This window comes from Leucoraja erinacea, chromosome 1 (genome assembly GCF_028641065.1).
Source record: "Leucoraja erinacea ecotype New England chromosome 1, Leri_hhj_1, whole genome shotgun sequence".
In the NCBI taxonomy this organism is placed as follows: Eukaryota; Metazoa; Chordata; class Chondrichthyes; order Rajiformes; family Rajidae; genus Leucoraja; species Leucoraja erinaceus.
Window position 1 is genome coordinate 137,019,351 of NC_073377.1, and position 24,336 is coordinate 137,043,686.

General features: G+C 46.7%; 1 protein-coding gene across 5 annotated transcripts in view; it reads right to left on the minus strand.

Annotated features, from left to right (window-relative positions):
* The window catches only part of rufy3 (RUN and FYVE domain containing 3), an 87,374-nt gene that overhangs the window by 23,817 nt on the left and 39,221 nt on the right, over positions 1 to 24,336 (minus strand). For all 5 annotated transcript variants that reach the window (XM_055644000.1, XM_055643988.1, XM_055643993.1 and 2 more), the window contains 2 exons: positions 3,497 to 3,670; positions 879 to 996 (listed from right to left, as the gene is read on the minus strand). In XM_055644000.1, coding sequence (XP_055499975.1) covers positions 879 to 996; positions 3,497 to 3,670 — 292 coding nt within the window. The remainder of the gene's footprint in view (positions 1 to 878; positions 997 to 3,496; positions 3,671 to 24,336) is intronic.

Genomic DNA, 24,336 nt, shown 5'->3' on the forward strand with positions numbered 1-24,336 from the left:
AAGAACAAAAGATGCTGGTTACACCAAAGTTAGACACTAAATGCTGGAGTAACTGGCGAGACAGGCAGCATCTCTGGAGAGAAGGAATGGGTGACGTTTCGGGTCAAGACCCTTCTTCAGACTGAGTCGGGGGAAAGGGAGATTAGAGATGTGGAAGGGTAAGGTGTGAAAACGACAGATCAAAGCAGATGATAAGGAAATGTAGGATGGTTCTTGTTGGCTGAGGGGAAGGTGACAATGAGGCATACAATCAGTAAAATGAATCAGGAGGACAGTAAAACTAGTCAGAGAACTAGGGTGGGGAAGGGAACGGAGAGAGAGGCAAAGCAAGGGTTACTTGAAGTTAGAGAAATCAATGTTCATACCGTTGGATTGTAAGCTGCCCAAGCGAAACATGAGGTGCTGCTCCCCCAATTTGCATTGGGCCTCACTCTGACAGTGGAGGAGGCCCAGGGCAGAAAGGTCAGTGTGGGAATGGGAGAGGGAGTTAAAGTGTTGAGCAACAGGTAGGTTTAGGTGGACTGAGCGGAGGTTTTCAGCGAAATGATCGCCCAGACTGCGCTTGGTCTTGCCGATATACAGGAGTACAAAGTAGATGGGAGATCACGACTGCTCTCTGGTTGGTGGTAAGGATGTTTCAGTTGCCTTATAACAGCTGGGAGGAAGAAACTGTCCCTGAATCTGGAGGTGTGCGTTTCCACACTTCTGTCCTCGTGCCTGGTGGGAAAGGGGAGAAGAGGGAGTGAGACTGGTCCGCGATTATGCTGCTGGTCTTGCCGAGGCAGCGTGAGGTGTAGATGGAGTCGATGGGAGAGAGGTTGGTTTGTGTGATGTCTTGTTGCGTTAATGAGGCACCGAGATCTAACGCAGGAACTCACTTGAGGCCAGGCAGATCCTTCACACTGACAGTTATCTCCCCCGCCTCTGGACACAGCTTCTCCACCAACTCCAGAGCCCCCCAGAATGACTTGTTCTGCCCCAGGAAGGTCTTCTTAGCTAGTTACAACAAAACATTATTAGAACCACTGCAGCAAGTTGCACTAATTGATTATTAATTAATTATTAATTAATTATTATTAACCATATAACCATATAATAATTACAGCACGGAAACAGGCCATCTCGGCCCTACAAGTCCGTGCCGAAAAACTTTTTTTCCCTTAGTCCCACCTGCCTGCACTCATACCATAACCCTCCATTCCCTTCTCATCCACATGCCTATCCAATTTATTTTTAGATGATACCAACGAACCTGCCTCCACCACTTCCACTGGAAGCTCATTCCACACCGCTACCACTCTCTGAGTAAAGAAATTCCCCCTCATGTTACCCCTAAACTTCTGTCCCTTAATTCTGAAGTCATGTCCTCTTGTTTGAATCTTCCCTATTCTCAAAGGGAAAAGCTGATCCACATCAACTCTGTCTATCCCTCTCATCATTTTAAAAATCTCTATCAAGTCCCTCCTTAACCTTCTGCGCTCCAGAGAATAAAGACCTAACTTATTCAACCTTTCTCTGTAACTTAGTTGCTGAAACCCAGGCAACATTCTAGTAAATCTCCTCTGTACTCTCTCTATTTTGTTGACATCCTTCCTATAATTGGGCGACCAAATTATGGACGACATTATTAATTCTTCCTGACCATCAATTCAAACCGGCATATCATACAATATAAACAACAATAACACAATTATAAAATAGAACATAGAACAGGCCCTTTGGCTCACAATCTCTGTGCTGAACAGTCAGAGTCATACAGACCCTTCGGCCCAACTTGCCCATGCTGACCAACATGCCCCATCTACACTAGTCCCACCTGCTTGCATTTGGTCCATATCCCTCTAAACCTGTCCTATCCATGTACCAGTCCAAATTTTTTTTTAAACGTTAAGCATGCAGGTACAGCAGGCAGTGAAGAAAGCTAATGGCCTTTATTGCGAGAGGATTTGAGTTTAGGAGCAAGGAGGTCCTACTGCAGTTGTACAGGGCCCTGGTATTGTGTGCAGTTTTGGTCTCCTAACTTGAGGAAGGACATTCTTGGAAGGATATTGAGGGAGTGCAGCGTAGGTTCACCAGGTTAATTCCTGGGATGGCAGGACTGACATATGATGAAAGAATAGGTCGATTGGGCTTGCATTCACTGGAATTTAGAAGGATGAAAGGGAATCTTAAAGAAACATATAAAATTCTTAAAGGATTGGATAAGCTAGATGCAGGAAAAAATTTCCCCATGTTGGGGGAGTCCAGATACCAGGGGCCACAGTTTAAGAATAATAAGGCCATTTAGGACTGAGATGAGGAAAAACTTCTTCATCCAGAGAGTTGTAAATCTGGGGAATTCCCTGCCACAGAAGGCAGTGGAGGCCAATTCACTGGATGATTTCAACAGTTTGATTTAGCTCTTAGAGCCAACGGAATCAAGGGATATGGGGGGAAAAGCAGGAACGGGGTACTGATTGTGGATGATCAGCCATGATCATATTGAATGGCTGTGCTGGCTCGAAGGACAGAATGGCCTACTCCTGCACCTATGTTCTATGTTTCTCTGTTATGATAGTAACATGATGCCAAGGCCAACCCATATCTGCCTGCACGTAATCCAAATCGCTCCATATCCATGTACCTATCTATGTCTTTTAAACCCATCTATCATATCTGCTTCCACCACCACCCTGACAATGTATTCCAGGCCCTCACCAATCTGTGTAAAAAAAAACTTGCCCCGCTCAACTCCTCTAAACTTTGCCCCTCTCACCTTCAATCTATGCCCTCTAGTATTTGATTTTTGCCTGTCTACCCTATCTATGCCTCTCATAATTTTATACACTTCTATCAGGTCACCCCTCAACCTCTGACAATCCAAGTCTGTCCATCCTCTCCCTGTAGCTGAAACCCTCTAATCCAGGCGTCATTTTGGTAAACCTCCTCTGCACCCTCTCCAAAGCCTCCACATCTTTCCTGCAATGGGGGCGACCAGAACTACTCCACATGCGGCCTGATCAAAGTCCTATAGATCTGCAACATGACTTCCTGACTCTTATACTCAATGCCCCGACCGATGAAAGCAAGCGTAGCAAATGCCATAATTACAATGACAAATGCCAAACCATAATGTAACAATCAAATAACCACCTGCCACCCATGCACCCAAAACCCAACCATTCACTTGCACCTCCTCCAACTGTCCCACTTGCACCTCCTCTACTGTATAGCATCACCGAAAGAGCTACACATCTGACACCCATCGAATCACACCTTGCCACCATCCATCCATCACCCGCCCCAAAAAAACACCCACCCTACCACCAATCACCACCCAACCCACCCAGTCAGCATCCCAAACAACTACCACCCAGACAAACACCACCCCCCCACCACCAATCCACCCATCGCCCACCCACCCAATCTCCACCCACCCACCCTTCACCACACAAACACCCTTCACCCACCCAACCACGACCCAGTGCGGGGTGTCATGGAGGGGGAGCTCCCTCACCTTTGAGGCCGTGCTTGAGGCAGTGCTCCATCACCACAAAGAACTGCTGGAGCGGGGCGTAGTCGGAGTCGAGAGAGCGGCCCAGGTTGAGGGCCGATTCTATCAGACCTTTGATGCTCAGCTTGGCCATGTTCATGAGGTTGAGGCGTTCGATCGCAATGGGGTCCTTGGGGTCTGCGAGAGGTGGAACAGAGAAGGTTTAGACCCAGAGCACTGGACACAGAGAGAGGTGGGCAGCCTGTTCAATGCCTCAAACACGCCTCAAACTGTGGGAACAACTGCTCTGCTCTTCCATTTTGTCTTTCAACTTGGGGAGCACTTCACTGTGGGAATCGAACTTTACGCAGCTCTGCCCTTGCTCCCCCTCCCCCTAGTCGCAACAGAGACAGAGTCCCCCGAGTCCTCACCTTTTACCCCATCAGCTGTCGCATACAACACATAATCCTCCAAAATCTTCGCCACCTCCAACGGGATCCCACCACTAGTCACATCTTCCCATCTCCACCCCGATTCCGCAGAGACCGTTCCCTCTGTAACTTCCTGGTGAACTCATCCCGTCCAACCCAAACCTCCCCCTCCCCAGGTACCTTCCCCTGCAACCGCAGATGATGCAACACCTGTCTCTATACCTCCTCCCTCGACTCTGTCCTGGGACCCCAACAGTCCTTTCAGGTTAGGCAGGGGTTCACTTGCACCTCCTCCAACTGTACCTAATCCAACTGTCCCACTTGCACCTCCTCTACTGTATCCATTGTTCAAGATGTGGACTCTTATACATCGGCGAGACCAAACGCAGACTGGGCGATCGTTTCGATCAGCCCGCCTGAACCAACCTGACCTCCCGGTTGCTAAACACCTTAATTCTCATTCCCATTCCCATTCCCCAACAGACCTTTCTGTCCTCGGTCTCCTCCATTGTCAGAGTGAGGCTAAATGCAAATTGGAGGAACAGCCTCATATTTCGCTTGGGCAGTTTACAGCCCAGTGGTATGAATATTGATTTCTCCCACTTCAGGTAGCCCCGGCATTCCCTCTCTCTCTATCCAAGTCGCACCAGCTTCTCATTTTCACCCAACAAACATCTAACAAAATGGCCCGTTTCCTTTATCATTGTTACTTTTTTGCATATCTTTCATTCATTGTTCTTTATCTCTCCACATCACCGCCTATATCTCTCGTTTCCCTTATCCCTAACCAGTCTGAAGAAGGGTCTCTACCCGAAACGTCACCCATTCCTTCTCTCCAGAGATGCTGCCCGTCCCGCTGAATTACTCCAGCATTTTGTGACCACAAATTTCACTGTACCAATTGGTGCATGTGACAATAAATGTTTCTTGTCTCGTCTATCTACGGTTTAAACCACCATCTGCACCTCCAGTGAATGTACGTTCTGAGAGCTGGGCTAAACATGCCTAGTAACAGTGGCCCAGAGAGTCAAGAACAAGCCTACTAAACACATGAAGAGCCAATACACTCAAGGCCACATCAAGAAATCCTAATCTTCCTACAAAGATAAAGAAGCTTGTTTCTCAGTGGAAAGTTACTGAATTCTGGATCACAATAGTTAACCCTGTAAACAAGTGGACGTGACTAACCTTGCTTTTTTGTTATCAAAAGTGATCTGAAGATACTGCATGCTTTTAGTCTGGAGAACAATCTCTTGCTTGACTGTTCTCCTTGTCTGACAAGTTATTGTCAATAAAGTGGCTACAGTATAATAGTCACTCATGTCTGGTGTAAATCATTCCAACAGAACAATGCTGGTACATGATCGACACTGTGACCTGCCTGGCGTGTTACTGACGGTGGCATCATGTGACATACAACATAGAACAGTGGGTCCCAAACCGAAACGTCACCCATCCTATTTCGCCAGAGATGCTGCCTGACCCACTGAGTTACTCCAGCACTCTGTGTCCATGTTCTCCAGAGATGCTGCCTGACCCGCTGAGTTACTCCAGTACTCTGTCTATATCTTCGGTATAAACCAGCATCTGCAGTTCTTTACTACACGTTGAACAGAACAGAAACAGGCCCTTTGGCCCACAACGTCTATGCTGAACTTGGTGCAAAGACCATGTGCGTATCTAAAGTCTCTTAAAAACCACTATCTGCCTCCACCACTACTCCTGGCAGCACGTTCCAGGCACCCACCACCCTCTGTGTAAAATAAATTGCCCTGCACATCGCCTTTAAACATTGCCCCCTCTCACCTTTAACCTGTGCCCTCTTCTCGTCTTTGACATTTCCACCTGGGGAAAGATTCTGGCTGTCTACCATATCTATGCCTCTCATAATTTTATATATCTCACTCGGCTCCCCTCAACCTGCAGCGTTTTAGAAAAAAACAATCCAAGTGCGTCCAATTTCTCAGTGTTACTAATACCCGCTAATCTAGACAGCGTTTGGCAGAGTAAACCTCGTCTGCACCCTTTCCAAAGTCTCCACACCCTTCCTGTAATGGGGATGACCAGAACTGCACACAATGAGCATGAGGAGTATCAAACTGGAGCAGGGGCCAGGAAACCACTCACTCCCCACAGACGGCCCAGCAATGGCCAAACTCCTCAGTGGTCTAAGGAAGATCAGTGTAGGAAGGAGCCATTTAGCTATGATCAGCATTTTATGTATTCTGTCTAGTCAGCATGCTTACATGAAGGAGTGTGGCTTTCAGTGGAGCAGTTGCAGTTTAAACATTGTGGGACTGAGATGTCCTAGTTTTTTACCACACAGGCACTGAGTTTTACCGTGCTCTGAACCATGTGCTGAGCTATGGATTAAAGATTTAAACCACATTTATGGCGTAATGGAACAGCAATTGAGATCGGAGTGTGATGAACTATGTCTTTGCTTTGTATTACTTTATTAAAAGATAATGAATCAAGATTCAATGACTGGAAGACTCGTTTGCTATCACTGAAGCTCGGTGAATGCGTAAGCTAAAGCCGTTCACAGTCACCACGGGGTTTTATGGTTATCAGGGCAAGGTCTTGAGAACATTATCTATACGGCCATAATAATCAGCATGTCTCCAACAACCATTACCAACCTCTACAGAGGCACCATAGAAAGCAGAATGGCACGGTGATGCAGCGGTAGAGCTGCTGGCTCACAGCGCCAGAGACCCGGGTTTGATCCTGTCTGTACAGAGTTTGTGCAGGCTCTCTGTGACCGCGTGGGTTTTCTCAGAGTGCTCCTGAGTACTTTCCAGAGATGCACAGGTTTGGCCTTAGAATGTAGGGTAGTACTAGTGTCTGCAGTGATCGCTGGTCAGCACGGACTCGGTGGGCCGAAAGGCCCGTTTCCCTACTGTATCTCTAAAGACTAAAGTCTAAAACATACTGTTCGGATGCTTCAGCTTGGGCTAGGAACAGCTCTGCCTAAGGTCTCAAGGAAATGCAATATGTTGTAGGATGTAGCCCAGTCCATCACACAGACCAGACTCCCCACCATTGACTCCATCTCCATGCTGCTTCGAGAAAAGCAGCCGACATAATCAAAGACTTGTCCCTGTCCCACTCCAGTCATTCCTTCTTCTCCCCGCTCCCGTCCGGCAGAAGGTACAGAAGCTTGAAAGTGCGCAACACCGGACTCAGGAACAGCTTCTTCCCCTCTGTTATCAGGTCCTTCCATAAGCTAGGGCACTGTCCGATTCACCTCTACCCCATTGCGGACATTGGACATTGTCACTGGAACTGATGCGCTACAATGCTGAGAACTATATTCTGCATTCTGTATCTTCCCCTTTGCTCTACCTATTGTACTGGAGTTTGGCGTGATTGTATTTGTGTATAGTATTAACTAATCTGATTGGATAGCATGCAAAACAAAGTTTTTCACTGTACCTCAGTACACGGGGCAATAATAAATCTAAATCTGCATTTTCTTTTTACCTGCAGCGCTATAATTAGGTATGTTACAAAACCTACCTGAATCGCCATTGGGAATCTGCCCTCAGCCATGGCCGCGATTTTGGCGCTGTTTGGAGGGGGCGGGTTTAAAACGCGATTTTTACTAGGCTGTACTAATCGCACATGTTCAGCCTAGTAAATCATTAACGAAAAATCGCTGCAAGACCCGGTCGCAAAAGGTATTATTAGTTTTATAGGCCTCGATAATATAGTTCTAATAGTTTTAAAATTACTGTTTCATTCCGCAAACACTCGCAGCCCCAGGGTTTTATAAAGCAAACAATTAAAGGTATGTACCTTATTTTTACATTAAATGGGGCATATATATAACCCTATATATCAAGTTATCTATAACGAATAGTTCATTTTGGGCTTTTTATATCCCGCAGTATTTTTCTCGGCATTTGAGGGCACTAATCCAGTGCTATGTCAACGTTCTAAACCAGCGCGTTCCACATGAACCCACTAGAAAGCCGATTTAAATGGGCATTTATTTACAGCAATTGAACACTAAATTCCTTCCATTTGCCCTATAAATTAATGTAAATTAGATATAAAAATCATGTTATATTGTGAATTATTTGTGAATAATCTTTGGACACTTAGGCTATTTAAAAATGTTAATCTTTCCTTAAGAAATGGGCTTTTGATTATCCAAGATCACAGCTTTTTTGTAATGTCCATTGAAAATCAATAGGGAACAAGATGCTAATTTCCGAGTATGAAAATGGTCATAACTTTTTTAATACTTGAGATATGAAAGTGAATTTGGTGTCAAATTAAACTTATTGTTATGCTTTATCTGATGGGATAAATTGCAGACTTGATTTTTTAAATCTCAAAATTTTGTAACATTGCTACTATAATGCTGTAACACTATATTCTGCTCTTTACACGACCTGTGCGATAGTAATCTTACTATACGTGTGCACAATTATACTTCAGTACAAGAGTGTAAGATTAGATTACACTGAGGCAATTCACAAGATTCACCATGTTTCCCGTGCCAACTTGTGCCCGGCAAGTTCAACGTTGTTAAACATGCAGTTCTGCTTTAGAAACATAGGTGCAGGAGTAGGCCGTTTGGCCCTTCGAGCCTGCACCGCCATTCAATATGATCATGGCTGATCATTCAACTCAGTATCCTGTACCTGCCTTCTCTCCATACCCACTGATCCCTTTAGCCACAAGGGCCACATCTAACTCCCTCTTAAATATAGCCAATGAACTGGCCTCAACTACCTTCTGTGGCAGAGAATTCCAGAGATTCACCACTTTCTGTGTAAAAAATGATTTTCTCATCTCGGTCCTAAAAGACTTCCCCCTTATACTTAAACTGTGACCCCTTGTTCTGGGCTTCCCCAACATCGGGAATAATCTTCCTACATCTAGCCTGTCCAACCCCTTAAGAATTTTGTAAGTTTCTATAAGATCCCCCCTCAATCTTCTAAATTCTAGCGAGTACAAGCCGAGTCTATCCCGTCTTTCTTCATATGAAAGTCCTGCCATCCCAGGAATCAGTCTGGTAAACCTTCTCTGTACTCCCTCTATGGCAAGAATGTCTTTCCTCAGATTAGGAGACCAAAATTGTACGCAATACTGCAGGTGTGGTCTCACCAAGACCCTGTACAACTGCAGCAGAACCTCCCTGCTCTTATACTCAAATCCTTTTGCTATGAATGCTAACATACCATTCACTTTCTTCACTGCCTGCTGCACCTGCATGCCTACTTTCAATGACTGGTGTACCATGACACCCTGGTCTCCTTGCATCTCCCCTTTTCCTAATCGGCCACCATTCAGATAATAGTCTACTTTCCTGGTTTTGCCACAAAAGTGGATAACCTCACATTTATCCACATTATACTGCATCTGCCATGCATTTGCCCACTCACCCAGCCTATCCAAGTCACCTTGCAGCCTCCTAGCATCCTCCTCACAGCTAATACTGCCCCCCAGCTTTGTGTCATCCGCAAACTTGGAGATGTTGTATTCAATTTCCTCATTCAGATCATTAATATATATTGTAAATAGCTGGGGTCCCAGCACTGAGCCTCTGAGTACCCCACTAGTCACTGCCTGCCATTGTGAAAAGGACCCGTTTACTCCTACTCTTTGCTTCCTGTCTGCCAGCCAGTTCTCTATCCACATCAATACTAAACCCCCAATACCGTGTGCTTTAAGTTTGCATACTAATCTCTTATGTGGGAGCCTTCTGAAAGTCCTTCTGAAAGTCCAGATATAACACATCCACTGGTTCTCCCTTATCCACTCTACTAGTTACATCCTCGAAAAATTCTATAAGATTTGTCAGACATGATTTACCTTTCATAAATCCATGCTGACTTTGTCCAATGAATTCACCACTTTCTAAATGTGCTGCTACCCCATCTTTAATAACTGACTCTAGCATTTTCCCCACTACCGATGTTAGACTAACTGGTCTGTAATTCCCCGTTTTCCCTCTCCCTCCCTTTTTAAAAAGTGGGGTTACATTGGCTACCCTCCAATCCTCAGGAACTACTCCAGATTCTAAGGAGTTTTGAAAAATTATCACAAATGCATCCACTATTTCTGGGGCTACTTCCTTAAGTACTCTGTGATGCAACTTATCTGGCCCTGGGGAATTATCGGCCTTTAATCCATTCAATTTACCTAACACCACTTTCCGGCTAACCTGGATTTCACTCAGTTCCTCCATCTCATTTGACCCCCGGTCCCCTGCTATTTCTGGCAGATTATTTATGTCTTCCTTATTGAAGAAATAACCAAAGTAGTTATTCAATTGGTCTGCCATGTCCCCATAATCATTTTGCCTGTTTCTGACTGCAATGGACCTACATTTGTTTGAACTAATCTTTTCTTCTTCACATATCTATAAAAACTTTTGCATTCAGTTTTTATGTTCCCTGCCAGTTTTCTTTCATAATCTATTTTCCCTTTCCTAATTAAGCCCTTTGTCATCCTCTGCTGGACTCTGAATTTCTCCAGGTCCCCTGGTAAGCTGCTTTTTCTGGCTAATTTGTATGCTTCGTATTTTGTTTTGATACTATCCCTGATTTCCCTTGTTATCCACGGATTCACTACCATCCCTGATTTATTCTTTTGCGAAACTGAGATGAACAATTGTTGTAGTTCATTCATGCAGTCTTTAAATGCCTTCCATTGCATATCCACCGTCAACTCTTTAAGAATCAATTGCCAGAGTATTTTCCGGGGATTCAACAGGGGATTTCCAGGGTAACTGGCTCAGCCTCCGGTCTGCAAGTGTTTTAGTTGCTAGAATTACCACGGCTAATCTGTGCTAATTGATCACGGCAAATTGGTCATTGTGATTATATGCATGATCACAATGAATGGCGGTGCTGGCTCGAAGGGCCGAATGGCCTCCTCCTGCACCTATTTGATATGTTTCTATGTAATCGGACGCAACTATCACTGACTAGAGGGCAGTCGTGACAATGAGGAATTTCTTTAGTCAGAGGTTGGAGAATCTGTGGAATTCTTTGCCACTGACGGCTGTGGAGGCCGTCAGTGGATATTTTTCAGGCAGAAATTGATTCGATATCTTCTAATGATAATAGGAATTACCTTCTAGTAACCACTCTTACTAATAATCCTTGATTAGTACAGGTGTCAGGGGCTTTGGGGAGAAGGCAGGAGAATTGGGTTAGGAGGGAGAAATAGATCAGCCATGATTGAATGGTGGAGTTGGCATAATGAGCCGAATGGCTTAATGCTGCTCCTATCACTTATGACCTCCCATCTCCCTCAATGGTGACCCTCTGACTATCTTTCATCTGACTTTATCTTGCAGTAAACGTTATTCCCCTTATCCTGTTTCTGTACACTGTGGACGGCTCGAATGTAATCATGTACAGTCTTTTGTGATCCGTATTTTAAAATCTCCGCTTTCCGCGAGACAGTGGGGGTGGGACTGATGATCGAGTGCGCGATGATTGGAGGAGGGAGGAGTGGGTGGGGGATGGGAATGAGGATAGTGCACGGCGATTGGAGGATGGAGACGTGGCAAAGACCTGCGCCTCATCCACAGGCAGGATTGATCCCAACCGGGTCTCCGGCGCTGTCCCGAGCAAAGATCCTAGAGGAGCCGAGTGCCCCCCCCACCCCCGACGGGTGATATGGCCAGCGCGGAGACGCAGCGCTGGTATCCCGTCAGTCCAGACAGGGCTGTTGGTTAACCCGGTGAGACAGGCAGAGTTGAGCTGCATTTAGCACTGGATTGAGCCTCCGAAGCCTCGCGCGCATGTGAGTGTGCGCATGCGCGCGCGGCCGCCAAAAAAATTGTGTCCCCGTCCCCTCCATGTTTTGATAGCGAGTTCCACTCTTGCTTCACGCCCCTCCAGGTCGAGACACTCTGGAATGTGTGGATGGCAGAACTGCAGGGGAGGATCAACGGTTTCTTTATTATCACGTGCACCAAGGTTTTAGTGTATTACACGTTAAACATACAGCTCAGCAAGACTGTCACCATACATAAGCACAATCCCCCGGTTACTGCAGAATGTACGCTCCAGCCCACAGTCTATATGCAAGATGCATCATTGTGGCACCATTGTGCAGTCCCAGCTACAGCTGGCCACAAAGGCCCGTTGCAGCCATTGCCTCCATTCCGGTCGTCCCGCGAACCGTCGTCCCTCTCGGCGCACGGCCCTATTCACCCCTTGTTCACCGGGGGAACTCCCACAGTTTCCTCCGTTTTCCACCACATCCCAAAGACGTGCGGGTTTGTCGGTTAATTGGCCCTCTGTAAATTGCCCCTAGTGTGTAGGGAGTGGATGAGAAAGTGGAATACATAGAACTGATGTGAACGGGTGATGGACGGTTGGTGTGGTCGCGGTAGGCCAAAGGGCCCTTTTCAACGCTGTGACAAGCAATCAAGAGTTGAGAACTATGGGTCAAACGCAGGCCTATTTCAATGCTATATCCCTAAGCTTAGGTTTGCGATGTGACTTTTTAGTCCAGACTCAAGTCACACCTTGCACAAACACCAAACTTCACGAGCCCAGCCCAAATATGAAATTTGCAAGTACAATCGTAACGTTTAAGAGATATTTTGACAAGTATATGGATACGAAAAGTTTAGAGGGACATGGGCCAAGCGCAGGCAGGTGGAACTAGTGTAGATGGGGCATGTTGGGCGATGTGGTCAAGTTACATAGCAACATACAAAATAGGTGTAGGAGGAGGCCATTCGGACCTTCAAGCCAGCACCGCCATTCACTGTGATCATGGCTGTTCGGCCCCAATCAATAACCCTTGCCTGGCTTCTCCCCATATCCCTTGATTCCACTAGCCCCCAGATCTATATCTAATACTCTCTTAAATCCATCCAGTGATTTTGACTCCACTGCCCTCCGTGGCAGGGAATTCCACAAATTCCCAACTCTCTGGGTCGAAGGGCTTGTTTCCGCGGTGTATGACACAACCCAGACCATCATGCAAACTAACCTCACTTTCATTGACTCTAGACGTCACGCTGCCTCGGCAAGGCCAGCAGCAATATCAAGGACCAGTCTCACCCCAGTCACTCCCACTTCTCCCCTCTCCCATCGGGCAAGAGGTGCAGAGGTGTGAAAACGCACACCTCCAGATTCAGGGACAGTTTCTTCCCAGCCGTTATCAGACAAGTGAACCGTCCTCTCACCAACTAGAGAGCGGTCCTGACCTCCCATCTACCTCATTGGAGACCATCGGTATATCTTTAATCAGACTTTACTGGACTTGGACAAAACATTATTCCCTTTATCCTCTATCTATACACTGTGGGTGGCCTGATTGTAATCATGAAGTCTTTCCACTGACTATATAGCATCCAACGAAAAAGCTTTTCACTGAAAATACACAAAAAGTACCTAAGTAATCACAGAGTGCTGGAAACACTCAGCATGTTAGGCAGCATCTGTAAATCGAAGACCTTTATCCCGGTGGAAATATCATTAGTTATAATGTTTCCATCCTTGGACAAAGGTTCTGACTGTCTACCCTATCCATGCTTCTCATAATCTATCTATATTACTAAAAATCTGATCTTGACCGCTTTTGGCCCACTCTGCTGCGATTTCCGAGAGAACGCCGCCACCTACGGCCGTCATTTTTGGCCACCTTGATCGGAGCCCACGTCTGCCTTCCTGGACCAGAGTATTTTTCCCATTGATGAAAAATCAGAGAGAAATTAATGTTTTTTTTAAAATCACCATTTTCTCTGCTGCCCCTGCTGGAGGGAGGGGGAGGGATTATAAAACCAGGAAGTGGTGTGCCTCAATCAGTCTCTGCAAGATGGATGAAGACAAGGGTCACGTCTCTCTGAGCTCTGAATAACACTGAACAAATGTCTACACAACTGTGAGTACCCTTAATGTGGTTTGAAAATGAAAATATGGTTTGTTTGAAGTAAAAGGGCACTGCCTGAAAATAGTTGTTTGGGTGCTTTGGCTTGAAGTTGAAAGGCACTACTTACTGCAAATGGTGGCTTGGGAGCTTTGGTTTAAAGTTGAAAGGCACTAATTACTGCATATGGTGGCTTGGGAGCTTTGTCTTGAAGTTGAAAGGCACTACTTACTCCAAATGGTGGCTTGGGAGCTTTGGCTTGAAGTTGAAAGGCACTACTTACTGCAAATGGTCGCGGGTGATTTGCTTGAAGTTGAAAGGCACTACTTACTGCACATGGTGGCTTGGGTGCTTTGGCTTGAAGTTGAAAGGCACTGCAAACGGTGGGGGGTGATTTGGCTTGAAGTTGAAAGGCACTTCTTACTGCAAATGGTGGCTTGGGTGCTTTGGCTTGAAGTTGAAAGGCACTACTTACTGCAAATGGTGGCATGAAGTTGAAAGGTACTACTTGCAGCAAATGGTGGCGTGGGTGCTTTAGCTTGAAGTTGAAAGGCGCTACTTACTGCACATGGTGGCTTGGGTGCTTTGGCTTGAAGTTGAAAGGCACTACTTACTGCAAATAGTGGCCTGGGAGCTTTGGCTTGAAGTTGAAAGGCACTACACTGCAAATGGTGGTGGGTGATTTGCTTGAAGTTGAAAGGCACTAATTACTGCAAATGGTGGCAGGTGATTTGACTTGAAGTTGAAAGGCATTAATTACTGCAAATGGTGGTGGGTGTTTTGGCTTGAAGTTGAAAGGCACTACTTACTGCCTATCCATGTCAACACCTTACCCCCAATACCACGTGCTCTAATTTTAGTCACCAGTCTCCCGTGCGGGACCGTACCAAAGGTTTTCTGAACGTCTAGATACACCACTGGCACCCCTTCATCCATTTTACTTGTTACATCCTCAAAAAATTCCAGAAGATTAGTCAAGCATGATTCCCTTTCATGAATCCACATTGACTTGGACTAATCCTTTTACTGCTATCCAAATGCCCCATTATTACCTCTTTAATAATTGACTCCAGCATCTTTCCCACCACCAAAGTCAGGCTAACTGGTCTGTAATTCCCCGTTTTCTCTCTCGCTCCTTTCTTGAAAAGTGGGATAACATTAGCTATCCTCCAATCCACAGAAACTGATCCTGAATCTATTGAACATTGGAAAATGATCACCAATGCTCCCACTATTTCTAGAGCCACCTCCCTGAGGCCCCGAGGATTTATCATCTTTTAGTCCCATTAGCCTACCCAATGTTATTTCTCGCCTAATGAAAATTTCTTTCAGTTCCTCGACCTCCTTAGATCCTCTGTCCTCCAGTACTTCTGGGAGATTGTTTGTGTCTTCCTTAGTGAAGACGGATCCGAAGTACCTGTTCTGCCATTTCCTTGGTCCCCATAATAATTTCATCCGTGCCTGTCTTCAAGGGACCCACATTTGACTGCTACTCTTTTCCCTTAACATATCTAAAGAAGCTTTTATTATCCTTCTTTATATTCCTGGACAGCGTCCCCTCGTACTTCATCTTTTCAGCCCGTATTGCCCGTTTTGTTTCCTTCTGTTGTCCTATGAAAGTTTCCCAATCCTCTGTCTTCCGGGTACACTTTGCTGTGTTATACATCTTTTCTTTTAGTTTCATTCTATCCCTAACTTCCCTTGTCAGCCACGGTTTCCTCCTACTCCCCTTAGAATCTTTCTTTCTTTTTGGAATGAAATGATCCTGCGTCTTCCAGATTATGCCCAGAAATTCCTGCCATTGCTGTTCCACCGTCATTCCTGCTAGGATCCCTTTCCAGTCTACCTTGGCCAGCTCCTCTCTCATGCCTTTATCCCCTTTGTTCAGCTGCATCACTGCCACTTCTGATTTAACCTTCTCCTTCTCAAATTGCAGATTAAAACTAATCATATTATGATCACTAGCTCCAAGCGGTTCCTTTACCTCAAGTTCTCTTTATCAAATTTGGTTCATTGGACAACACTAAATTCAGAATTGTCTTTTCTCTGGTCGGTTCCATTACAAGCTGCTCTAAGAATCCATCTCGGAGGCATTCTACTAACTCTCTTTCTTGGGGCCCTGAGCCACCCTGATTTTCCCAGTCTACCTGCATATTGAAATCCCCCATCACCACAGTGGCATTACCTTTGTTACATGCCAGTTTTAACTCTGCTGCAACTTATACCCTATGTCCGGGCTACTATTTGGGGGTCTGTAGATAACACCATTTAGTGTCTTCTTGCCTTTGCAATTCCTCAACTCAATCCACAGTGACTCTATCTCGTCAGTCCCTATGTCTTCCCTCACAAGGGACTGAATTCCATTCCTCACCAGAAGAGTTACCCCCCCCTTCTCTGCCCATCTGCCTGTCCTTTCCATAGGATATATAACTCTGAATATTAAGTTCCCAGACCGGATCCTCCTGCAGCCACGTCTCGGTAATCCCCACAATGTCCTATCTACCAACCTCTAACTGAGCCTCAAGCTCATCTACATTACTTCTTATACTTCGCGCATTCAAATTCAAGTACTTTTAATTCCTTATGCATCTCACCATTCACATCGATCCCTACTACACTTGGCCATACTCTCCTATCCCTTTGTGAGCTTTCTTTCCAGTTAATTCTGGGGTCATTAACTATCCCTTTACTCCCTTTCCCTTTAACTCCATCCTTGACTATCCCATTTGACCCCCCCCCCCCCCTCTTATATAGTTTAAAACCACCTATGTCGCAGTGGCAAACCAGCCGGTCCCCCACCTGTTAAGGTGCAATCCATCCCTCTTGTACAGTTCCCCCTTACTCCTCGTATGTGTACTAACATAGAAACATAGAAATTAGGTGCAGGAGTAGGCCATTCGGCCCTTCGAGCCTGCACCGCCATTCAATATGATCATGGCTGATCATCCAACTCAGTATCCCGTACCTGCCTTCTCTCCATACCCCTGATCCCCTTAGCCACAAGGGCCACATCTAACTCCCTCTTAAATATAGCCAATGAACTGGCCTCAACTACCCTCTGTGGCAGAGAGTTCCAGAGATTCACCACTCTCTGCGTGAAAAAAAGTTCTTCTCATCTCGGTTTTAAAGGATTTCCCCTTTATCCTTAAGCTGTGACCCCTTGTCCTGGACTTCCCTAACATCGGGAACAATCTTCCTGCATCTAGCCTGTCCAACCCCTTAAGAATTTTGTAAGTTTCTATAAGATCCCCTCTCAATCTTCTAAATTCTAGAGAGTATAAACCAAGTCTATCCAGTCTTTCTTCATAAGACAGTCCTGACATCCCAGGAATCAGGTGTGCGTCGTATTTTTGTGCGTGTGTCCGTGCCCAAGCATGTGTCTATGTCCATGCGTCCGTCTGTGTGCGATGTCTGAGTGTGCACGTGAAATTATTTTGGTTTTGTGGCTATTCTGGTTGGCGTTGGCTCTTTCTAAACCTTGCCGTGTGTTCGGGTAAATGGTAAATGGAACTCAGGATCACTGACTTCAGCCATTACTATTAAATTTACTGCTACAATATCGCTGGAATCCGATTGCAGAAGCCATCGGTCCAGAACATAGAATATTATAGCACAGGAACAGGCCCTTCGGCCCACAATGTCCGGGCCGAGCATGATCCATGACCATCCATCTACATCCCTCCATTCCCTGAAATGCCAGCCAAACATCCAAGGAAATATTTTGTCGGGGTAGCACAGTGGCACAGATGGTGGGCCAAAGGGCCTGTTTCTATATATGCAGGCAAGTCAAGCATGTTGTATTGTCATATGTTCCACCCATTTTGGCTGCTCCACTGCCAAATCTCTCCCGACTCTCAGTCTGAAGAATAGTCTCGGCTCAAAAAAACACGGTGCTGGCTCGAAGGGTCAACTGGTCTTCTCCTGCACCTATTTTCTATGTTTCTATGCCACCTATTTCTTATATCCAGAGATGCTTCCAAATCTGGTGGGTTACTCCAGCTTTTTGTGTCTATCTTCAATGAAATATTACTGGCAGCAGCACAAATGAAATGCAAACATAGTACTGCAAACAATATAATTTAAAAAGTTAAATATATATAGGTAGACAAAAATGCTGGAGAAACTCAGCGGTTGAGGCAGCATCTATAGAGCGAAAGAAATAAGCAACGTTTCGGGTCAAAACCCTTCTTCAGATAAATATATATATATGTTGGTGTAGGTCTCTGATAATGCTGGCTCCGTTACCTCCCTTCAATGGTGGGGAGGTCAGATGGATTAGGCAGTGCTGACCACTTTTTGCTGTGTTCTTCGCTCCTGGGCATTCAAGTTGCTGTAAGCTGCCAAATCAGGCTCACTACTGTACACCTGGACAACCGTTCAAGAGGATCCTCTCTGACATAAGATGGAGTGAGGGGGGAAGTAAATTGGGCTAGTATATGCGGGCTGGGGGCAGAGTCTGTGCCTGGCGGTACTGAAAGTGAAAGAGATGGTGACCCTCATCTGTAGCACAGGCAGCCATCTGTATTTAGCTGTGGTTTGTCAAGCGCTTCTGTGCGGAAACAAAACCACCTCTAAATCACTGAGCTGTGAAATTTAACAGCTGGGCAATTATAAAAAAAGAAAAAACTTCAAAGTACTTAATGAATAAAAGTTTGTCAAGCAAAGCAGCAAGGAACCTTTCACAGGGGGATGCTTCAAGTATATGGACAATATGGGCGGCATGGCAGCACAGCGGTAGAGTTTCCGCCTCACAGCACCAGAGTTCGATCCCGACTACAGCTGTTGTCAGTACAGTGGTTGTACGTTCTCCCTGTAACCGTGTAGGTTTTGTCCGGGTGCTTTGGTTTCCTCCCACACTCCAAAGACGTGTGGGTTTTTAGGTTAATCGGCTTCTGTAAATTGGCCGCTAGTGTGTTGGATAGCGTTAGCGCAGACTCGGTGGGCCGTAGGACCTGTATCCACCCTACATCTATAAAGTCTAATATGCTTGCCTAGAAAGTACGAAACCCAGGCTACCAATTGGGGCCAGTTATACAGCACAGAAACTAGTCCTTCAGCTCATCTTGTTGTAATAGTACTTGCCTCAACTACCTCCTCTAGCAGCTCATCCCATACCTGTGTGAGGAAAAACCTACCCTTCAGGTTCAAATTAAATCCAAGGAGACCAATGTTTGCTGGTTCTTGAATTCCCCTACTCTGGTTAAAAGACTCTGTGCATTCACCCCATCTATTCAGGGCTCGAAATTAGCAGTTGCCCGGGTGCCAATGACAATCTACAGTCCCGCCGGGCAACCTAAAAGCCATGCCATTTTGCCCGGCTTGGCAAGCACCCGGGACACCTATCATTTAATTCTGAGCGGGCACCCTCTCTATCTCTCTCTCTGTCACTCTCCGTCTCCGCCCGCCATCCATGTCCGGGTCTCGGGTCTCCACTCGGCACGGCAGCCGCCTTACACATGCGCACTGTCACGGCCTGCACATCCTTCCCCTGCACATGCGCACTTCCACAGCAACTGGTTGGCGTTGGCCACTTTCTCCCTCTCTTTGCATTGTGGGAGATCTGGCCGCCATTGCTGTCCGGTTGCCGCCTCACCACAACCGCTGAAAGCCAACGCAGAATCACTGCCTGGAGCTGGAGTAACTCCCTGGAGTAACTCTTGCTTCTTGGTTTCCTGGCCCTTCAAAAATATTCCAAATGGAATTTAAACAGGTGGACCTACCACCACCAAACTCCAAACTCTGAAAAATACCAGCCTATTGCATTTTATCTGTTTATTTATTGTGTATATATGTGGTCTATGGTATATAGACACACTGAACTTTTATCTCTTATTCTGTATTATGTTTACATATTCTGTTGTGCTGCAGCAAGCAAGAATTTCATTGCCCTATCTGGGACACGAGAAAAAAGGAAGAGGCAGAGACAGTGGGCTGAGGGAGACCTGGGAAGGGGAGGAGAAAGCAGGGACTACCTGAAATTGGAGGTTAATGTTCATAGAGCTGAGGTATAGACTACCCACGCGACATATGAGGTGCTGCTCCTCCAATTTACAGTGGGCCTCACTCTGGCCATGGAGGAGGCCCAGGCCAGAAAGGTTGGATTCAGAATGGGAGGGGGAGTTGGAGTGCTGAGCCATCGGGAGTTCAGGTTGGTTATTGCGAACCGAGCGGTGGTGCTGGGCGAAGCGATCGCCAAGCCTACGCTTGGTCTCACCGATGTAGAGCAGCTGATACCTAGAGCAGCGTATGCAATAGATGAGGTTGGAGGAGGTGCAGGTGAACCTCTGCCGCACCTGGAAAGACTGCTTGGGTCCTTGAATGGAGTCAAGGGAGGAGGTAAAGCGATAAGTGTAGCATTTCCTGCGGTTGCCAGGGAAAATGCCAGGAGAAGGGGTGGTTTGTGTGGGAAAGGACAAATTGACCAGGGAGTTACGGAGGGAGCGGTTGCTGCAGAAAGCCGACAGGGGAGGAGATGGGAAGATGTGGCAAGTGGTGGGATCCCGTTGGTAGACAAAGCTGGAGAAAATCAGCGGGTGAGGCTGAACGAAGGAATAGACGACGTTTCTAGGTCGAGACCCATCTTCAGATTGATGTCGGGAGGGATGGGGGGGCTGGAAAAAGAAAGGAGGAGGCGGAGACATTAGGCTGTGGGAGAGCTGGGAATGGGAGGGGGAGGAGGGAGAAAGCAAGGACTACCTGAAATTGGAGAAGCCAATGTTCATACCGCTGGGGTGTAAACTACCCAAGGAAAATACGAGGTGCTGTTCCTCCAATTTGCGGTGGGCCTCACTCTGGCCATGGAGGAGACCCAGGACAGAAAGGTCGGATTCGGAATGGGAGGGGGAGTTGAAGTGCTGAGCAACCAGGCGATCAGGTTGGTTCTTTCGAACTGAGTGGAAGTGTTGTGCAAAGCGATTGCCAAACCTGCACTTGATCTCACCAGGGTTGATCATACGCTGAATAATCCAACCAAATTTTTGTTTGAAAGTGGAAAGAGATAATAGAAACTGCATAAATTGCAACGTGTAAAAAGAGTTGAGATACTATTATAATTTTGCTGCATGTCATTGTGGTATATATCATGTCTTGATTGGTGAATATGTTTAGTTTGCGACTTTTTTTGAAGCAGAAACAACTTGTGAATGCTTCATTGACCATAATCTGACTGGTAACTACACACTTCGTCCGAGCATATTATCGCACGTATCATGCAAGCCGTCTTAAATTACCACCTAAACTGTCATTTGCAAACCTAAAAAGCTGCCAAGGTTGCCTGGCAGTCAACAGGGAAAAAAAAGTTAAGAGAGAGCCCTGCTATTCCCCTCATGATTTTATACACCTCTATAAATTCAGCCTACCTTCGAGAAGAAGGTACAGGAGCCTGAAAGCCGCGACCTCCAGGTTCCTCTATTGTCTTGCTAGACCACGCTCCAGGAACCATCTATCTACTCCACACACATCAAGACTACTGCACGCTCCAAGAGACTTCCCAACAATAAACAGTAGACAATAGGTGCAGGAGTCGGTCATTCGGCCCTTCAAGCCAGCACTGCCATTCAATGCGATCATCGCTGATCATCCCCAATCAGTACCCCGTTCCTGCCTTCTCCCCATATCATAGAAAATAGAAAATAGGTGCAGGGGGAGGCCATTTGGCCCTTTGAGCCGGCACCGCCATTCTTTGTGATCATGGCTGATCGTCCCCAATCAATAACATGTGCCTGCCTTCTCCCCATATCCCTTGATTCCACTAGCCCCTAGAGCTCTATCTAACTCGCTCTTAAATCCATTCAGTGATTTGGCCTCCACTGCCCTCTGTGACAAGGAATTCCACAAATTCGCTACTCTCTGGGTGAAAAAGCTTGTACTCACCTCAGTCTTAAATAGCTTCCCCTTTATTCTAAGACTGTGGCCCCTGGTTCTGAACTCGCCCCACATTGGGAACATTTTTCCTGCATCCAGCTTGTCCAGTCCTTTTATAATTTTATATGTTCCATCCTGACTACAGGTGCTATCTGTACGGAATTTGTATGTTCTCCCTGCGAGTTGTCTCCGGGTGCTCCGGTTTCCTCCCACGCTCCAAAGACTTGCAGGATTGTAGGTTAATGGCTTTTGTAAAAATTGAAAAATTGCCCTAGTGCGTAGGATAGTGTTAGTGTACGGTGTGATAGCTGGTCAGTGCGGATTCGGTGGGCCGAAGGGCCTGCCTGTTTCCAAGCTGGGACCTCACCTCAGCCCAGGGTCTGGAACGAGACCAGAATCCTCAAGCTCCTCCACGGACCAGCAAGGTAGGGAAACCACTGGGACACAGAGAGCCAAAGAGTCATACAGCACAGACACAGGCCCCTGGACCCAGCTTGCCCACGCCGACTAACATATCCCATCACCACTCATCCCACCTGCCCGCGTTTGCCCCATATCCCTCTGAACCTGCCCTATCCATGTACCTGTCCACGAGTCTTTTAAATGTTGTGATAGTCCCAGCCTCCATTATCTCCTCAGGCAGGTCGTTCCATTCACCCACCTCCCTCTGTGTGAAAAAATGTTTCTCCTCAGTCCCCCTCCTCTCCATAAAACTTTAGAGATACAGGTCGTCACAGACTCGGTGGGCTGAAGGTCTGGTTTTTGTGCTCTGTATGTCATGTCTACTGTAAAGTCAAGTCTAAGTGAAGTCTAAGCAAGAGTCGGAATGTAGAATGCTGCAGACATCATGGAGAGTCCACATCGATGGGGGAGACCGTGGTCTTGGGGCAGAAATGCAGCCGACTGCAACGTTCCACACTCCATGGACTTTCTTTCTTGGAGCACAAGGGGCCGAATGCAATCTTATAGGGGTGTATAAAATCCATGAGCGAGTACCATCTATTACCCCCAGAGTAGGGGAATCAAGAACTAGAGGACACAAGTTTAAGGTGAGAGGGGAAAAATCTAATTAAGGGGTCGGCAACCTAAAGCCCATGGGCCAGATCCGGCCCACAAATCGTCCGGCCCACAGGCGGATGTCTTTTCAATTCGTTTTCACGACCTGGGAACTGCAGTCAGTCCCGGGGATGCGAGATGATCTGGGAACTGCAATCAGTCCCGGGGCACGCAGGCAACCTGTGCGCTTCAGCCAGTCCCAGGGCACGTGAGCTGATCTGGGAACGGCAGCCAGTAACCGGGCTACGCGAGGGACATGGGAACTGCAGAAAACTAATTGAAAAACACGTGAAAACTAATGCGAAAAACAACACCAAGTGTCACACTATGGCGATAGATGCGCCCGCCATCCGCTCACAGACATGGGTCCTAGACCCTATGCAGAACAAGGTTGTCGACCCCTGATCTAATAGTTTAGATACAGCGCGGAAACAGACCCTTCGGACCTTTGAGAGATTGGTCCTCCAGCACATCAAGGACTATCTCCCTCCAGACTTCGACCCCCACCAATTCGCCTATCGCACAAATAGATCCACGGAAGACGCCATTACCGTAGCTCTCCACTCTGTGCTGAGCCACCTGGAGCTGGGGCAGAGCTACGTTTGGATGCTCTTTGTGGATTATAGCTCAGCTTTCAACACAATCATTCCGGACATTCTCATCGACAAACTGGTCACTCTTGGCCTCCCCACTCTCACATGTGCCTGGATAAAAGATTTCCTCACCAACCGGCCCCAGACTGTGAGACTCGGCCCCCACTTCTCCTCCACTCGCAGGTTGAGTACCGGCTTCCCACAGGGCTGTGTGCTAAGCCCCCTCCTATACTGTCTCTACACCTACGACTGTAGTCCGGCCCACAACAACAACCGCATCGTCAAGTTTGCTGACGACACTACTGTAGTCAGACTTATTTCAAAGGGAGACGAGGCAGCCTACAGAGAGGAAGTCCTGAGGTTGACAACCTGGTGCTCAGAAAACAATCTGGCTCTGAACACCAGGAAAACAAAAGAGCTCATTGTCGACTTCAGGAGGCACAGCACCGACTTAGTCCCCCTACATATCAACTGCGAGTGTGTGGAGAGGGTCAACACCTTCCGGTTTCTCGGCGTCCTTGTCTCTGCTGACATCTCATGGACAGACAACATCACAGCGGTCATCAAGAAGGCTCAGCAGCGGCTGCACTTCCTGAGGGTTCTCAGGAAGCACAACCTGGACTCTAACCTGCTGCTGACCTTCTACCGCTCGTCCATCGAGAGCCTGCTGACACACTGCATTACAGCATGGTATGGCAGCTGCACCATGGCAGACAGGGAGAGGCTTCAGAGGGTAACTAGGACAGCACAGAAGATCATTTGTTGCCCTCTTCCCTCCCTGATGGATATTTACACCTCCCGCTGCCTTAGCAGGGCAAAGAATATCATCAAGGACAGCTCCCATCCTGCGTTTGGACTGTTCAACCTGCTGCCCTCTGGAAGGCGCTATAGGTGCATCAAATCTAGGACAAATAGACTCAGGAATAGTTGTTTTCCGAAAGTCATAACTACTCTTAATTCACACATGCACTGACTTCACAGCCCAACACCCGGACTTCCATCTATTCTATCCACGTACTGAAATTTGGAACTGTAATGTGTATTGTAACTGTAATTTTTAAATATT